The sequence below is a fragment of the Maniola hyperantus genome, chromosome 6 (assembly GCF_902806685.2).
Source record: "Maniola hyperantus chromosome 6, iAphHyp1.2, whole genome shotgun sequence".
In the NCBI taxonomy this organism is placed as follows: domain Eukaryota; kingdom Metazoa; phylum Arthropoda; class Insecta; order Lepidoptera; family Nymphalidae; genus Maniola; species Maniola hyperantus.
In genome coordinates this window covers 4132795-4152409 of record NC_048541.1, presented here as the reverse complement: position 1 = coordinate 4152409, position 19615 = coordinate 4132795, and the positions used below count along the sequence as shown (strand labels likewise).

The following is a 19615-nucleotide window of genomic DNA, read 5'->3' as shown; positions in this document are numbered from 1 at the left end:
CATTATTATAATAACTAATCTTGAGGTACAGAACCCCAAAAAACTCTCATAAAAAACAGTGGAAATAAAAAATAACGTAGAACTATTATTAGAATAATTATTGTACTTAGTTAGGTACTTAGTTTTAATTGTTTTTATACAACTTAAAGAATTTTAGCGTTTAGACTACCGTGAGTGATTTCCATTATAAATAATATCTGTCCCGGCTGCTCTCACGTGTTTAGTCGACGCGACGTTAGCCCGACTAGTTTCGTACCCATCCGGGGTCCTTAACTTAAAGTATTCTAGATGTTTGCGTCTTTAAAGATAAAATTGTAGGGTCCAAGAAAGAAGTTCAGGGTACTGGATCGTGTCCGCGTCGGTGGTGGTCCGAACCATTCTACTCGGAAGTTCTCTACTATCTTAGCTACGATAGTTTCAAGCTCCAGGTCAGCTATGCGTCGACCTGCTCAACAAAACCAATAACTTATTATCAGTATCTTTATGTCATTAACATGCCATATAATATAACGCATAAAATTTAACTCCTCACGCGTCACTTTAACTTTATGTATAAAATTTCATGTCAAAAGTACGATTTTAGTCTTTATTGTAAAGGTAAACCGTACTTTTGACATGATAGTTGACGTACAAAGTTAAAATAGCGCGTGAGGAGTCATTTTGTACGGACTATACGTACCACGTACAAACCTACGTACGTTCTAGTATCTCTAAGAAAGGATTTTTGAAAATTCAACCCCTAACGGGGCAAATAGTGGTTTGTAATGTGTGTAGTCCACGCAGACGAAGTTGCGAGCATAAGCTAATCCCGACTATATAATATAATATTATAAAGAAGTTTGTATGTGTGTGTGTGTATGTTTGTTACTCCTTCATGCAAAAACTACTGGACGGATTAGGCTGAAATTTGGAATGGAGATACATTATACCCTGGATTAAGCCATAGGCTACTTTTTATTCCGGAAAATTAAAGAGTTCCCGTCGGGATTTTGAAAAACGTAAATCCACGCGGACGAAGTCGCGGGCATCAGCTAGTATTATTATAAACATTTTGCTTATTAAGTACTAAGTATTTTTTACCTATGCAGCTCCGCACTCCGAATCCAAAGGGGGTATAAGAAAATGGATGGGCATTTCCATAGTATAGAGGGTCAGATTTGTCAACAATCCATCTTTCTGGTATAAACTCTGTAGGCCTTGGAAATTGTTCCTCCATCAAACACAGCTGTTGGTTACCTACTATAATAGTCATCTACAAATAAAATTCCTTTTTAATTCAAATATTTGAATTTAAGCTATTTTAAATTCATATTCTTAATATATAAAAGGAAAAGATGACTGACTGACTGACTGACTGACTGATCTATCAACGCACAGCTCAAACTACTGGACGGATCAGGCTGAAATTTGGCATGCAGATAGTTATTATGACGTAGGCACCCGCTAAGAATGGATTTTTGAAAATTCAACCTCTAAGGGGGTGAAATAGGGGTTTGTTTGAAATTTGTATAGTCCACGCGGACGAAGTCGCGGGCATAAGCTAGTCTTATTATAAAAAATGATAATCTGACTGACTGACTGATCTATCAACGCACATCTCAAACTACCGGATGGAACGGGCTCGAAGGCATGCAAACAGCTATTATAATTTATCACGTAGACATCCGCTAAGAAAGGATGTTTGGTGAAAATTCAACCACCTAAGGAGTTAAAACAGTTTGATATTTGTGTATTCCATCGCGGGAATAAGCTGGTTAATATCATAAATGCTAAAGTGTGTCTGTCCGTCAGTCCGTCCGTCTGATCCATATCCCTTATAAGTTAACAAGTTATCATGTTACACAGCGTCATCATAATTAATCTACCAACAGACGAGATCACAAGCAAGGGCTAAAATACGGTCTTGGACTGTAGTAATAAAATGATGTGTTTTTTGAATAGTGATAGTTTATGGGGCTATTTTAAAAATCATGATATTTATTTATTTTTGACATAATTAATTATTAACGTCACGCTGACGCTGCAATGGAAAGCGATCAATGACGTGACAATGCGTAAACGACAAATATTTTACAAATTATTTTTTAACATTTTGACGACCTCCCTGGCGCAGTGGTGAGCGCTGTGGTCTTATTAGTGGGAGGTCCCGGGTTCGATTCCTGGCAGGGCTTTGGAATTTTATAATTTCTAAATTTCTGGTCTGGTCTGGTGGGAGGCTTCGGCCGTTACCACCCTACCGGCAAAGCCGTGCCGCGAAGCGATTTAGCGTTCCGGTACGATGCCGTGTAGAAACCAAAGGGGTTTGGGTTTAATAAAAACTGCCATACCCCTTCCAGGTTAGCCCGCTATCATCTTAGACTGCATCTTCACTTACCACCAGGTGAGATTGCAGTCAAGGGCTAACTTGTACCTGAATAAAATAAAAAAAACATGAAAAATATTTTCCAACCAGAAATGACTCTATTTTTATAGTTAAAAAAAAAGAAAAATAATTTTCGTTTACGGATTGTGATGTCATTATTCGCTTTCCGTACAGCGTGACGTAAATAATTTATCATGTAAAAATTCTCTTTAATAATGAATTCTAACCCCATAAACTACCACTACCTATACAAAAAAATCACATCATTTTATTTCTACAGTCCAAGACCCTATTGACATCGAATAAAAACTAAACAAGTGTTTTATTTATTGAGCAGTGGCTTACATCTTCGGGTATTCTATAACCCAAAATATCGTGTTTTTTTGTAGTTTTTCTAAAATTCCCACTAACAATAGGAATTATTCTTAAACTCTCCTTGATGCAAGCTCTGAGATACGGATGCTTTTCTTGTTTCATCAAGACCTCCGCTCTCAATTTCTCCTGCTTTTCAGCGTTTATGGCCAAAAGGTAAAGTAACCCCAAAACGCAACTGGCAGTCTGAAACTCAAAAAATCCTTAATAAAATCACATGCAAGTATAATATAATTTACACTCTGTTCTAAAAGTGGATATATTGTATTAATCAATCAATAATTATTATTAGAAATTGATTTTGCATTCTTCATTATTTTGCAGCATTGAAGTTGATATTGGAAAAAGTAAAAAAAAAATCGACTCTCTTTACGATTAGGGTGGAATCCTGAAGTGAACACTTTTTTAACCATTCACCAAGTTACCTAAACAATTCAACAATGCAACCAAAAAATCGACTTTATATTTTATTCACATTCGTTGACATTGTTTGATTATACGCGTTCATTCATCGTTCGTATGATCGAATCGGAACTTTGTAAGTAGGTACAGCTATTGTTGGCACTTGCGTGACAATTTCTGACAAAGTACCATCAAGTGGCAAAAAGCGCGTACAAAACTAGCGCGCGAGTAGCATTGCAAAACATGCTAAACATTATAGTAAGAATATGTATTACCGTATCAACGCCTGCGAACATCATATCGTTAGCCATAGCCACTGCAACTTTGCGATCGATTTCAAGCAGTTTTTCAAGTATGCTTTTGTCTTTACCACTTGAGTCTCCTTTCAATCTCAACTGGTCTCTAGCCTCATCTATAAAAAACTCGTTTAACCTAAAAAAAATTTAACTTGAAAGCATCGTTCCGTTAGATTCCGTTCTGTTAGACTGTTAGTTTGAATGATCGAACAATCCGAAAACAAAAGTCTATTCGGCTGCTTGGTTTAAAAGATTGCAAACGTAATATAATATTACATTTTGAGACTGTTCTGAAAAGTCAGAAGTGCTTGCCCGGGATCAAAAATTCCCGAAAGTAGGCCGACTTCTTAGCTACTAAAGCTTCTTTTTCTTCTTCTTCTTCGCTCTGGGCTGATTTCGCACTTAAACGTTTCCGCCTGTTGTGCGTGCATTGCCCCAACAACTGAGGCTATTAGATACCGCTTCTTTTGTTCGTATAGATTAAATGAAAACTTACTTCATGTGGTTCTCATATATCTTCATTCCTTTGTTGAAAGCGGGCGTTGCTATATATTTCCAAAGACTAGGTTGAAAATCTAGTTTTTCTGTTGCATCTAGTACGTCATGAATGGTGGCAATCAGCCTCTTAGCAGGAGAGTCATCCGATAAGTTAGGGTCGAAACAATTGAGGCGACGCCCGAGTGCTACGACCCCGATAGATTCCAAGGCCCAAAGGTTCAATTCCGTGAACAAATTACCTTCAAGCGTATTTTTCTTGTTACGTATTTGCATCATTCTGTGAAAAACATACATTTATAGTATCTTTGGACTGAAGGCCAAGGCAGTGTCCACAAGTAACTGACACAATTTCTTCTCAAAAGTCGTCTTTGAAAAGGCAGCTAACCTAACCATACCCATGCAGATAATCATCGGTCCGTTATTCCGATGGGATTTGATTAAAGGATAAACCAACAAACAAACACAATTTCGTATTTATAATAAGTGATATGGGTAGTGATGGGCAGTGACATCTTAATATAATATTATGAAAGAAGCACTAACCTTTGAATCATATCATCTGCAACTTCAGCCATGATATTGGCGTATTGTTTGATCGGTTTTGGTTTCAACATCACCGAGTTAACGCTATATCGTAATTTTCTCCAAATTTCGCCATTGCTGCAATATATTTTTTTTAGTTTAGATCAATTAATTTTCAATGAAATGTATCTGACTATTTTCTGAGCTATAATTGTTTACATGCAATATATTACTTGCAAGCAAGTATATGCGTCAAAGTTTGTTCGCTATTTTTTTGTCACTTGCAATTGTAAACTACAGTTGCGCGGTTTGCTTTCAAGTTCAAACTATTTACATGCAACCTGCAGCTTGCACGTAGGTTTACTCAAGCTGCATGCAACTTGCTACTTACATGCAAAACACTTGCACAATAAGAACGCGGCTAAAGTGCAGCTAATGCATAAAATAAAATAAATGTTTGAATACTAACTCAACAATCAATCCAGAGGAATCGTCTTCGCTCTCGGTATAGTAATGTTTTCTATGATATAAAATGGATTCAAAACCAGGCCTGTACGGCAACGGGTCTTCTTTACGAAACAGCTAAAACATGAAAGTACGAGTAATATTTTTGTCACTAGTTTAGGTATTTCCTATACAATTTAAACAGTAGAATTCTTATTACACTCAGCGTCAAAGTTACGGTCTTAAGTTGATGAAATAGTTGTACAGCTTTACTTTTTAAGTACATGTACACTAATGCTGAGATCTATAAAGCATACTTTGGCTTTGCAGACTTAAGTTTCAGTTAAAACGAGACAGGTTTATGCCAGCGATATAACGTTGTCTCCTTTTGAAAGTATCTTAAGTATCAACAATGTCAAAGTGCGCTCTTGCTCTTAGGCTTTCAAGTCATTCTTAATTAATCTACTAAGTACTAGCTGATCCACCCTGGCTTCGTTCTGGTAGAATATCTGAATAGTGAATATCATTTCTTAGTGGGGGTCAACAATATTGAGAAAACCTTCATTCAAATCAAGTTTCTAGATCATTTGTAGACTACACAATTTTAGCTAGACGTTGATATATTGTCAGTCCGTTGTTCCTTTCTGGTTAACAATACCTATTTGAAACTTACAGTTATTGCAGCCTCTGGATCAAATATGTAAATAATTGGCTCAAATCCCAAATTTCCGTCAAGTCTGACAATAGGTCCGTAATTTTTATACAATAACTCTTGTAACTCAATAGTGCGTTTGTGCAGCCATCCTTTAAAAACAAGGTGCATAAGCTTTATAAAGCTTTTTATTAGGTTTATTTTTTATTTTTTATTCAGATACAAGTTAGCCCTTGACTGCAATCTCACCTGGTGGTAAGTGATGATGCAGTCTAAGATGATAGCGGGCTAACCTGGAAGGGGTATGGCAGTTTTTTATTAAACCCATACCCCTTTGGTTTCTACACGGCATCGTACCGGAACGCTAAATCGCTTGGCGGCACGGCTTTGCCGTTTGAATGACAATTATTATGGTTCCATTGAGCGTCTCTGATGATGGTGTACGGCAGGATTAGATATTCAAATTTGGAATCATTCGCCTTATTTTCAATAGTATTTTTCAAAATATACTTACAATGACAAAAGAGCTTGGTGTTAGAAATGGAAGGTGGGTGTTGGAACTTGGAACTCCCCAATAGCAGAGTGTATATAATCCCCAATAGTATAAAATATGATAGAATGGTCTTGTATTTAGAGTTATAGAATAGAATAGAATAAGTTTTTTTTAATTCTAATAAACTTTTCAAGTACTTTTGAATCGTCCAATACATCTACTACTGCACTGGTTCAGAATGCCTTATGCATATTTTGTTTTCACGATCATGTTTCAATCTTGTTTAGTAAATTAAAAAAACTTAAAAAACATTTTGTACTTTATGCTTATAAGTAAACTATAAGAACTGTTGTTACCTCCTGGAAGAAAATGAAGTAATTGTCCAATTATGGGGAGAGATAAAGGTCCTGGAATCTCATGCCACGGCTTGATTTGGTCTTCAAACTTTTTTAAAACTGTACTATTTATTGCAATCATTCTGAAAAACGATACGATAAAAATGATATCTACTAATAATTATTTGGTTAAAATAATATCATAAGTAGTAATAAGAAGTGTAGTTTCACTACTTGTATTTTAACCTCATCACCATCACCTCACCTCATCGTTGGTCCATCTCAGCTGTATTGCGCAGCTAGTTTCCTCTCAGTATGAGAGGGCTTAAGCCAGAGTCCAGCACGGTGGCCAAGTGCAGGTTATTTTCATATTATTAATTTAATTTTTTGGAACTAACTGATTCCCGCGACTTTGTCCGCGTGGATTTAGGTTTTAAAAAATCCCGTGGGAAATCGTAGAAAATTACAAAAGCTTTACGTTTCAAACCAATCTTTGGGTTTTCTAGTTTAAAATACTATAAAATATGTAAAGTAATATACTAGGACTGCTTCCTACATACTTCGAACTGCATTGCACTGTTTATAATAGGTACCTATAGAATATTAAAATATCTACTCAAATGAATAAATCTTATACATCGTTACCTTATACATTGTCGCCTTCTTAAAGCCGCTCTGTTTGCGAGGATTTGTTTTAATTTGTACATATTAGGTGGAAAGTATTTAAAAAAATGACTTAATACACTCCAGGAATTTCAAATAGGTAATGTGAACAAAGTTATATTCGAGCTTTCATACTAAGATATCTTTTTGGATACACCGTTATCTAAATAGAATGCAAAAGTTATCATTTTCTTGACCTTTCTTGTTTTTATGTGACAATACAATTATTTAAATGTATAAATATAATATTGTTATTAACAAAACACCAGTGCACCGCGGTTCTTATTTTTCTCTGAAGGAACGTGGAATAGCTGTTACAAATTTTATTTCTCCCCTTTTATTTACCTCTTTTATTTTCATAATATTATTATCTTATACTTTTACAAATAACAAAATTATGTAGGTAGGTTGGTACACACTAAATAAAACTTTAATACTGTTTACATATATTATATTTTACGACAACCAGAAATTTATTTTATCATTAGGTACAATTTTATTGTAATAATTTAATCTATACTAATAAATAAAATCTTTATATAAAACACAATAAATGTTTCTACCTATGTCCGTTTCAGACTTCAAAACCATCCAACCGATCTGTTCCAAACCAGTTTCATTAGAAAGGCAATAATGCGAGGATAGTTTTGACCAAAAAAAAAACGCCGGGTATCCGCCAGGTAAAAACAAAATCTAAATGTCTTTCAATACAAAGTAATAGGGTCCCTGGAAGTAAATTATAGCACTCGTTCGTGTTCGTTTTGGTGGCGGTCCAGACCAACCCAGCTTAAAGTTTCTGATCATCTTAGTAGTGAGAGTTTCCATCTCCAGAGCAGCAATACGCCGACCTGTTAATAAAAACCGATCAAAATTCAAATGCTATTCAGACTCGCATACGAAAGGTCCCGTACCACCGTACAAGATACACCTAAGTAGAGCACTGCAAGTTAATGACGGACGGCGCCATCTCTAGATGATTTAGTAACTTATTTATTTTTGTGTGATGTAACCACAAATTCACGGGGTCGGATTTTTACCTGTCAAATTTCAGAATTCTATGTCAACGGGAAATACCGGTTACCCTAGAGGTTTTCTTGACAGACACGACAGACAGACGGGCAGCCAGACAGACAGAAAACAAAGTGATCCTATAAGGGTTCCTTTTTGTCCTTTTGATATACGGAACTCTAAAAATGGTTAAAATTAGATGCTGCAGACATAATAGATCTATGGTGTGTTTCTAATCAAAGAACTCTAAATAAAGTAATAGAACTGGTAACTGTTTTTGAAGTACTGAACTGTTCTGTTTCTAGAATTTGTATTTTTTAATATGGGACCGCATGTTGTCTGTATTATTAAATAAATAAAAAAATCCGTGGGCACTATTTGTAGTAGCTTGTCTCACTCTCCAGGTCTTAAACTGTATCCATGCAAAAGTCGCTTCGATGTGTTGCACCCTTCGCGCCTCTCTACACGCCTTCTCCACTCCTGTCCCGCTGGCAAGTTAGTTTGATATGTTACGGTTAAAAGCCGAAAGTACGGGATACAAGCTATCTCTGCCCAAAATTTTGTCATAATCGGTCAAAGGAATGGGCTATGGAAGCTAGCAGGCCGACGGACAAACTTTCGCATTTAGTATGGATTGTTATACCAAGTGTCCGCTAGCAATAAAACTTGCAGAAGTTAGCTCTGGCAAGTCATTTGCATGTCAAACATACTGTGTAGTGCACAGATATGTCCAGATATGCAACTAGCGTGGCCCCCTCAGTCCCTCTCGCTCAAGCAGAGGTACTTACTTGTGAAATGTTATTCCGTCTATTTTACGTTCGCTTCGGATATTGTAGCCTAGTATACTGCAACCCACCATTGCAAAATAACTTCAAAAACAAAAAACAACAAAACGAATCAATTATTTATTTACAATACTTGAGTCAACATAACCTCACTTTACGTTGTTTGCCAAAATCTCACGTAAAATACATTTTGGCAAACAACAAAAAAGTGGCCATGGTGATAAGGACAAAACATAATCATTTTGTCACGTTCTAATAAGAGCTTAAAAATGCATTTAGCTATCTCGCTCTAACAGTAAGTGTTACAATAGGGCTACTTCTAATAGTCCTCGTTCTGAGGTGTAGTGTGTAAACAGTGACACTTAATTTCTGCAAGAAAACTTGCCAGTGGATACAGGCTCATTTATATTATATCTGTCATCCTTGTTTTACCTCCTGGAAGAAAATGTAGCATCTGTCCAACAATAGGCAGAGATAAGGGTCCGGGAATCTCACGCCATGGCTTTATTTTGTCCTCCACCTTGTTGGCTACCGTGCTATAGAAATACATTTTTTAAACCTAAATATATATGAAACGAAAAGGTGACTGACTGACTGATCTATCAACGCACAGCTCAATTTACTGAACGGATCGTGCTGAAATTTGGCAGCTATTATGACGTGGGCATCCGCTAAGAAAGGATTTTTGAAAATTCAACCCCTAAAGGGGTGAAATAGGAGTTTGAAATTTGTGTAGTCCACGCCGACGAAGTCGCAAGCATAAGCTAGTTCAATAATAAAATAAAACAAAAATTAACACAGGATAGCATACAAAATAATATGTAGTACCTACCTACCTACTAATAAAGTTAAAAAATTTACATCAAAAATATCTTAATCATCAAGTCTATTTTTAAGTTTCTATGATTCATCCATCCATTTCAATATGTCTAAAATATATTAATTACCTTAGTTGTAATCCTTTCAAAGCCTTCTTTCTGACGAAGATTCGCATTATGGTATACATCTTGAAGTACTTAGGTGCAATTACATTTTACATTTAACATAAATACGTAGCGCTTCCAATCGATGCACGACCTACACTAAAATATATAATGTTCTTATATTATTCAATCAATTTTCATACTTATAAGTTACGAACGCAGCGAATTTGCATATGCCCTTGATTTTTTTTTGGATTAGGTACCTATCTATTAAAATATCAAGTTTAGCAAAACGATAATGATTATAGATTTCAATAAATATCTGGTTTTAAAATATTAGCGGTATAAAATTCTTAATGACTCCTGGTTATATCGATGTAGCAAAGACGTTTAAATTATTTTAAATCAAAGAAGTACCTACTTAAGTGGTTAAAATAATAATAGTAATATTTTAATGACATACGTAGTACCTACAACTTGTAGCCTGTAGGTTATACCTGAAAATTCAGTGGAAATGTTCACGTCGAAAAATGCGTAATTTTTTATAAAAAGGTAGAATTGAACATCAATCCGTTGCACAACGGTGCGGATGATGTGATTTTTACATGGGTACTATAGATAAATACCTGGAGAGTGACATAGGCTACTTTTTATCCCGGAAAATCAAAGAGTTCCCACGGGATTTTTAAAAAACCTAATTCCACGCGGATGAAGTCGCGGGCATCAGCTAGTACAAAATTATCTTATTTTCGTCAAAATCGGTTGAACGGTTGAGCCGTGAAAAGCTAGCAGACAGACAGACAAACACACTTTCGCATTTATAATATTAAGTATGGAAGTATGGATGGTTGTTCCGCGCCGTAACCTTACGTATTCTAAGCATTAACTTTAACTTAACGACATTGAAAGGAAATAATGATTGAGAATCAAGCTGTAGGTACTCGGTCTTCAACGGATGTGCACTATTTGCAAATTGCAATACCATTGTGATGTTCGGATCAAGGAAACGCGTTTATCTGAACAGCGGGCGTTTATTAAATCTAACGTTTAGTTATTAGTTTAGTTAGTTAGTTAGTTAGTTTTATCTATATATAATTCAAAGTCCTGGCTGACTGACTGACTGACTGATTGACTTATACTTATATCAACGCGCTGGTCCTAGAAACATGAAATTTGGAGGGTGTATTCTTTGTAAAGAGTAGGTAGGTAGGGATAGAATTTCGAAAAATCCTTTCTTAGTGGACTAAGAAAGGATTTTTCGAAATTATATCCCTAAGGGGGGTAAATAGGGGATGGAAGTTTGTATGAAGTGTTGTGTATTTTTAAAGTTACATCAATGAAAATTGGTATTCAGTGGAAAATTTTTGAAAATTCTACTGCCAAGGGGGTTAACCTATTTAACCCCCTGATGAAAGATTGTATGAAGTCCGTCATTTTCAAGTCATTTCCATGAAAATTGATAAGATATTTTCGGTTATAAAATAAAAAATACGTAAGTACCTATTTCAGGAATTTTGCAAATTCTTTTTTACCCACGCCGATTTTCTAAACTCCACCCAAGCGAAACCGGGGCGGGTCAGCTAGTTCGCAATAAAATTTATATCATGCTGCGATTGAAACAGTAATAATGGCTTCACATACATCACTCATCATCAGATTAGCAATAAGTCACTCTGTTAATCCCCGATTTCAAGATGCGTTTATATTATTATGTGTTCAATTATTATTTTAGAAAACGCGAGACAGAACGTGCTTTTTTGCGAAGCAGTTGAGATTTTTCTTGGACTCAACGCACACTGGCAGAGTGGAGTGGAGCCAAGGTGCAGCATCTTTCTAGATAACAACTCAAAATAAGCTTGTATAGCGCGCAGCTATAATGCATATTATATAATATTACATAGTATCTATTATGTTCTTTTCATGTGTACTTCTATCTTCTTCTTGTACCTGTTCTACTCCCTTTACAACCTCTCCTATCTTCTTCTTGTACCTATTCTACTCCCTTTACAACCTCTCGGTACTATTATATCTTCTGTGCTCTCGCACTGCCAAGGGTCGAGATCTCTCATAGAGATATAAGTTCTTCCCTGTCTACTTCTGCTCTCTTTTTCTGTTTACTGTAAATGTTTTTGGTAAAAATAAAAAATAAGCGCGCCGCGGGTCCTTTAAATCTCCTCCGTGTTTTGTTTTCAGTACTTATACCAATGTCTACAATTATAGGTACTACCTGAGATACAGGTTTTGCAAACTTACTTCAGGGTCCCTGGCACAATTTTAAAAAGACCTTTTAAAACAAATAAATCATTTCATTTCAAATCATTTCATTTCAATCATTTCATTTCATTTCATAGGTCAAAATAAGTAGGGTCTACATAAAGCCAAGATTAAGTAACTGTTATCAGGTAAGAATTCATAAATACCAAAGCTAAACTGTTATACTTCACAGAAATATAATAAAAACATTTGAACGGAAACAATTATGTCGACCTTTTATGGTGAATAGAACGCATAGCCCGGTCGATCATTAACTCGCAACTGACCGTCAAGCTAGGACGCATGAGTCATTAAAATTGCATAAAATGTTTCTTTTGGTGTCCAAAGTGTTTGTTCTCCTCATAATTTCTCATGTACAGAGTGTTCCTAAGAAAGTGAAGTCGTACTCGGAGCTAAAATCTTGTGATATCGGCGACTTGGCAGATGAAATAGCCTCTTATGATACGGTCGTCAAAGATATAATAGATTACGTCGTAAGCGGTCCTTTCAAAGGGAAGACTTATGATGAGTAAGTAATTTTGTTTCTTGATGCTTACGATACGTATTAAGGCGCTGTGGGAAGCTAAGTTTCCTTCTCTCTCGCACATTCTAACTTTTTAATGATTGTGAAAGAAAGAAAGAAGCCTCGCGGTTTAGAGGGACAGTGCCCTTGCAGCATCAGGATTTAAGATTAGGGACCTAGAATTCACATATTAATATAAAAATATTACTACATAATGTAGTAAATCGAATCTTTAAGAAGAAAGAGCAACCGCCGAGTTTCTTGCTGGTTCTTCGCGGTAGTAAGCGCATTCCGAACCAGTGCAGTGGTATATGCATTTGATGATTCAAAATTACTTGTAAAGTTTTCTTTGAATAAAAATATTTCTATTCTGTTATATTTATGTTACCAAAAAAGTAGATTTATGATGCTTTTGTAATGAAAAAGTTATTAAAAAAAAAGTTTAATATAAAATATATTAAACATAAACAGGATTCTTTCAGGATAAAGTGCATATAATTCTATGAAATTGTTGTAATATTTTGAACACGTAAGATTGAACTATGTACCTACCAGGTCAGACAAATTTGACAACGAATAAGCGCTGCATGCCGGGTTACTGTATTACACCTCCAAATTAAAAATTGTATTCACAGTACTGTTTCACACAGGTACATACTACTATTTTGTATTTTGTAGGGCGCTTTGATACATATTTTGTTTACGTGAAGGTGAAGCATCATGCGCGCTTGATTTTAAAGTTTGTGATTAGTGTTATTTTGATATACTTAAGTATAATAAATTGGGGTTAATGATTAATAATTCTAATAAGTGTAAGTTAATATTGATTTAGTTTCAGTTGGTAATTCAAACATAAGAAATGGCATTAAATTCACATAATTAAGTAGATGTTTAGATTTTAGCTCATTTCGTAAAAAAGAACAGGCATATTCCTTTCGAATACAAATGACTGTTCTGGCCTTGTTTTCTATTTATTACATTTGTTTTATGTGTTAGCGATTGTGTTGGAAATCTCTTTGATGATTATCTTTTAATTTGACTGAAACTAAAGACTATATATTTTCATAATAATTATGACGTGAATATTATTTTATTAGATAACTCGTGAATGACCACGTGTTAGGACTTTATGAGATAAACTGATTAGATAAAGAAGAGATCTTCTAGTCATGTCTTGCTTAATCCATCATCTTTCGATCAAAAGTTGATACTGATAGATTTTTTTAAATCGATAAGATATTCGCGCGACGAAAGGGCCTCATCCTATCACAACATCACAATATTTTCAAGGCATCGGCGGCAAAATGAGTTTTCGCGCCCGAATCCTTTTATCTTTTTTTATTATTTTTGTAAGTGAGGCAAAAATTGTACCAGAGTATAGTCCCGCCTGCAAAAGTTTACTAGGCGAAGATTTGATAAAGGAAATAGGTTCATATAGGCATGTAAAAGATGAGATATTTCGATATGTTTTGGATGGTGACTTTAAACGAAGAACTTACGATGAGTGAGTAAATTATTATAAGCGGAATCTGTCGACATATTTACTTGTGTTTGACATGTATGTATGTATGTCCGTTCCTATGTCCGCTTGTAATTACCGAACGGCTCAACCGATTTTAATAACTGGTACCTACATCATTAGATTCTCTCATTAGGCTCTGCTGTTAGTAGTTGAAATGAAATAAAATGAAATGAAAATCTTTTTTATTCGTATAAACTTTTACAAGTGCTTACGAATAGTCGGATGCATCTACCACTGGTTCGGAATGCCTTTCCTGCATTTCACATTTTCGTTACATCAAACAATCGCAACATTATAAATAGCTGGTCGTCTGGCCGGTTACTTAATATAATATTGATTTTTTTTGTTAGTAAAATTATTGATATTTTATTTTTCAGACTCGCGAAATTTGTAGATAGGTTTGGAGCTCGTCCATCTGGGTCCAAAGTTCTCGAAGATTCTATTGATTATATGATTCAGCTAACTAAGGAGGAGGAAATGAAACACGTTATTACAGAAGATGTAGAGGTAATAAATATTGTAATCTTACTTCATTTTTTATTTTTAGTAGAATCCCTAATTTTAGTGTTTAATTTAGTTTAGAACTTTTAAAAGAATTTACTTTTACAGGTACCACATTGGATAAGAGGAACAGAAAAATTAGCTATGGTTCATCCCAGAATAAAGGATATGGCGTTATTAGGTCTCGGGAAAAGTATAAGTACACCACCAAATGGCATTTCAGCAGAAGTGGTAGCTGTGCATAATTTTGACGAACTAGAAAAAATGGCAGATAAAGATGTGGAAGGAAAAATTGTTCTGTATGACCCAAAATTTACAACTTATGGTGAAACTGTTGTATACCGGTCTCAAGGTGCTGCAAAAGCCGCAGCAAAAGGAGCGGTTGCATCGTTAGTTCGATCTATTGCCCCATTTTCTATAAATACACCACATACAGGATCACAATATTATGACGAAAAAGTTAAAAAAATACCTGCAGCTGCCATATCCCTTGAAGATGCAGATTTAATAAGGAGAATTTATAATAGGAAAGAAAAAATTGTCTTAAATATAACAATGTCATCATCCCTTGAAACAAAAATTTCAAGGAATACCCTTATTGATCTCAGAGGAACAAATTATCCTGAAAAGCTAGTGATCGTTTCCGGCCATATTGATAGCTGGGATGTTGGACAAGGAGCGATGGATGACGGCGGTGGTCTTTTCGTTAGCTGGGCAGCACCCGTTATTTTAAAACGTCTTAACTTAAGACCAAAAAGGACACTTAGATCTATTTTTTGGACAGCAGAGGAACTCGGCCTCATCGGTGCCTATGCATATGAAGAAAAACACAGAAAGGAACATCAACATATTAATTTTATAATGGAATCAGATGAAGGCACATTTTCTCCTAGAGGTTTAGCAGTAGCTGGGACTCCAAAAGCACGCTGTATTGTGGCTGAAATTTTGAAACTTTTTGAATCTATAAATGCCACAACACTAGTGGAATCTGATAGTCCTGGATCAGATATTGGTGTTCTTATTCAAAAAGGCATTCCAGGAGCCAGTCTACATAATGCTAACGAGCGCTACTTCTGGTTTCATCACACCGAAGGAGACACCATGAATGTGGAAGATCCAGATGAACTTGATTTATGTACTGCCTTTTGGACTGCAGTGGCTTACATCATAGCTGATATTTCCGCAGATATTCCTCGATAAGAATGTTGTAATACAATTGTCAAAATTGAAAAAATAAAAGTTGTGTCATGTGGTGTACTACCTACTAAAGAAATAACTTTTAAAAAATATCTTTTAATTTAATTTAATTAATGTACCAAGTTCTTAAAAGTGGTCAGGTACCTACTTGCAGCCGACCTAATCCATCCAAACTATCTATTTACGATATATAAATAAGATTTAAGTATACTATTGTTCTCTAAATAGTCTGTGATGTTTTTTTGCTTTTTTAAAATAAAAATTTAAAGCTAGCCTTCTGTCTAGCTAGCTATCTAATTACCTACTAATTATGCCCATTAATAACATTAATATTAAATTATCATTCCTAAAATTGACAAAATAAAGGCCCTATAAACTGATTTTGTATGAGGCATTACTATATAAAAATAAAGTTTAGTCTAGCAATAAATTTTCATTGCGATAATAATATTTTCAGAACGAAAATTCTCTCAACTTTGCCCATTATTCAACGGGGATTAGCATAATTTTGTTCAGGGCACCAATTACTAACTCCTATTATATCCTTTGCCTAGTAAAAATTAGTTAATTGTACTTTTGCTTGGTAAAAAAATCTGCTGTTTCATACCAACATGTCAGTATCACTTGAAAAAGTATATGAACAGCTCGGCAACAGAATTTTTTATTTTTAGGTTTCCGTACCTCAAAAGTAAAAAAGTATATGAAGTCAGGCGTAAAAATCAAAGCGTGAAGCTCGCCGGACTTCAACACATTTAATACATTTTTTTAGGTTACGATTCCCTTTCTGATTGTAGAACCTTTACTAAATGCATGTTTGTCGTCAACATCCACGTCAACGTCGTCAACTAATAGTTAATATTATCCACTGCAGCTGAACATAGGTCTCTTGTAAGGACTTTGGGACTTTGGGACAACACCCACACGCCACGCCGCGGTTTCGCCCGCCCGTCTAAGCCAGCCGCGCCTCCCTGCAACTCATTTGATCATGATAATTTAAATCGTCTCAAGATACCCGATCTCTTTGAGGAGAGATCGTGTTATGTGGGATTTCTACCCACTAAAGCCCCCTCAGTGTCATCATCGAAACAACTTCGGATAAGGAATAAAAAAAAGAAATAATAAAATATTAATAATAGGTATTTTGGCTAAATTTAATTAGCTCATTGATACAACTAATTCAATATTATATTACCTAATTAAATTTACTCAAGCAACAAATAATAAAGATATTTTAATATATAAAAAAAATTGCATATTTTGACACATGTATGTAGGTAAGTATCTCTTTTGATAGAAAGTTTATCCATACGTTCCTTCTATAAGTCCCGTAAATTGCTATTGCGCTGGAACCATGTCTCATTAACATCGAAATGACGTCATTTTGACGTCAGCTGAAATAAAAATATACCATCAGCTCGAAACTTCAGTCTAGTGCTGACGTCACAAATGGCAGCCACGCGCATTAGCAAGTTGCGGGACTTATACCATTTCCAATGTTATATTTTGGAACCTCCGCAGTTACCATTACTACATCCTCCGCCGACCAAATTATGTATTGCATTATTATTATCAGAACCACCTCCATATTCATAATCATAGTCTTGTCCATGACCGCACCCGGCAGGACCACTGTAACATAACATAAAAAGTTTTTGAACGAGCGAAGCGAGGTCTTTGAGTCTACTTGAGTGAAATTGCACTTGTCCGTCTGGCAATCTGTCAAAGAGCCTTATAATATAACTTCTGAATCACTGAACGTAATACTATTACATCAAACTGATGGCCTTCAGCCGAATATTGTAAAAAAGCTTTATTTCAATGGGGGTTCTTCACTTCTCATACGAAATGGGGAGGGGGCTTTTAAGTGGAGATTGAATTCGACGCTATATATGTCAAAAATGGCAGCATATTCGAAAATGAAACTTGTGTTTAATTTCAGTTAAATCCTGTAATTGAACAATAAATACTAGAATTAGATAAATATTATAAAGAAACGAAATTGTTCATTTTTAATGGGTATCGGTATTTTTAACATAACTTCACAATAATATTAATAGATGGTGCTGTTAACATTATAAAACTATCGGGAATTATGGGATACCGTGAGGTCTTAGTTCGTGGCGAACCGCTAGTAGGTAATAGGTATAGAATATGATAATAATTAGGTATCGAGAGGCTAAGATAACGGTTGTCTATTGTCACTATAGCACATGAGTAGATAAACCATAGTTCGTTACTTTACTAGTGATGTAAATGTATCGATATTTTAGAGCCGATCTATGGGAGGAGGGCGGAGGCTAAAAAAATTCGTTGCAAAGTGGCCTTGGCAGCTCAGCGTACCCCTTGCGTGAGGTTATTGTTGTAACTATAAACATGGAAAAAAGGGTCAAGTGCAAGTCCTTAATAATAAAATTTATGTTATTTATGATGGTTATCACTTACCAAAGCCCTGGCTTCGCTTGAACTGAGGCCAACATAGCCACAATACAAAGAACAAACACCACAGACTTTCGCATGCTGACTATTTATACCTACGCACTGATTGGTAAATGTTTTTAATTTACTTGTATGCTATGTGATTAAGTCAGATGGCCACTTAAATAGGTACTGAATTCCATTTCACTTGCTTATTTGTTTTATACAAAATAATGCTGAAATTCTTGCTGAGTTCGAGATCATAAAGGACAAAGTACCTCGATTTATTACTCGGTTCTGACAAATAAATTAAATATTCCCGAAGAGATAATGGACTAAGAGCCAGCGCGTGCCAGACCTTCGTTATTTAATAAAAGCTGAAAGTTTATCTGCGTAATGTCCCCAACACTGCGCGGAACGTTTGTTTGGGTCATGGTGGCTTTGGGATATAACAGGTAATAAAGATGTAAAAAATCTTACTTATGTCAAAGTATAATGTGTAATTTTTTTTATTATTTTTTTCGGATAGAAGGTATTAGAATACATGACATGCATTGCCAGACTCTTCGTGTCACGGCAACCCCCTCCCAGACTCACTTAAACTTTATCGTTCCTGCCAGTGTTGGCGACAATACACAGAGAAACTTTCAGCTTTTATATAATAACGAAGGTCTGGCACGCGCTGGCTCTCTCTCTCTATAACGAGTTTTACATATGAATTGTTACCTCATGAGTACGGTCTTGTTGTGATAAGGGGCGCCTTGCACTCTCACACAGACTTATCTTCTTCTTTGTAAATAATATTATATTCTGAGATCATTGTACGATAAAGTGTCCTTATTTACTGCTAACTAGCTGATGCCCGCGACTTCGTCGTCGGCGTGGATTTAGGTTTTTAAAAATCCCATGGGAACTCTTTGATTTTCCGGTATAAATGTAGCCTATGTCACAAGTCTCCGGTCCACAGGTCTTTAGCTATATCCATGCAAAATAAGCAAGTCGATCCGTTGCACCCCTCGCGCCTCTCCAAGTCTCTACCCGCCATCTCCACTACTGTCCCGCTGGAAAGTAACATACCGATTTCAAATTCCGATGCAAATAGGAATGTTAGTAGGATTTGGAATCAAGGGGCATCGCGTCGGTTTAGTCGTTCCTCTTTCTAACCGACTTAGTAGGCCAGTTTTAAATCATCACGACTTAAGGATGTGATTCCTTACAGCATCAGGGCTGAGGAGTTGGGTCCTCAACTTCAAAAAGTCTTTGCTGGTAGGTACCTCCAATATCAATTTATTACCGTCAGTTTCTAAATCCCAGAAATCCCATCAACTTTTGTATTTAGATCCCGTAGAGCTTCAGGATTCAGGAGTTGGAATCCAAATTTTTTATAGGACAATGTCGCAAAGCTTCTCCATCGATTAAAAAAAATACTCAAATCGGTTCAGTATCGGA

At 35.6% G+C, this 19615-nt stretch overlaps 2 protein-coding genes across 2 annotated transcripts; one reads left to right on the top strand and one right to left on the bottom strand.

The window, feature by feature from the left end:
- Positions 1–284: 284 nt before the first annotated feature.
- Positions 285–7125, bottom strand: LOC117983332 (cytochrome P450 CYP12A2-like). The gene is made up of 10 exons (XM_034969846.2): positions 7022–7125; positions 6398–6519; positions 5570–5700; positions 4922–5034; positions 4474–4590; positions 3929–4207; positions 3412–3568; positions 2708–2920; positions 1081–1252; positions 285–445 (listed from the first exon to the last, which is right to left on the bottom strand). The coding sequence occupies exons 1-10, from the start codon at positions 7081–7083 to the stop codon at positions 285–287; spliced, it is 1527 nt and encodes a 508-aa protein (XP_034825737.2). The 5' UTR covers positions 7084–7125.
- A 5141-nt stretch (positions 7126–12266) lies between these two features.
- Positions 12267–16060, top strand: LOC117983333 (carboxypeptidase Q-like). Its single transcript, XM_034969847.2, has 3 exons — positions 12267–12537; positions 14431–14560; positions 14663–16060. The coding sequence occupies exons 1-3, from the start codon at positions 12335–12337 to the stop codon at positions 15752–15754; spliced, it is 1425 nt and encodes a 474-aa protein (XP_034825738.1). The 5' UTR covers positions 12267–12334; the 3' UTR covers positions 15755–16060.
- The last annotated feature ends 3555 nt before the right edge of the window (positions 16061–19615 follow it).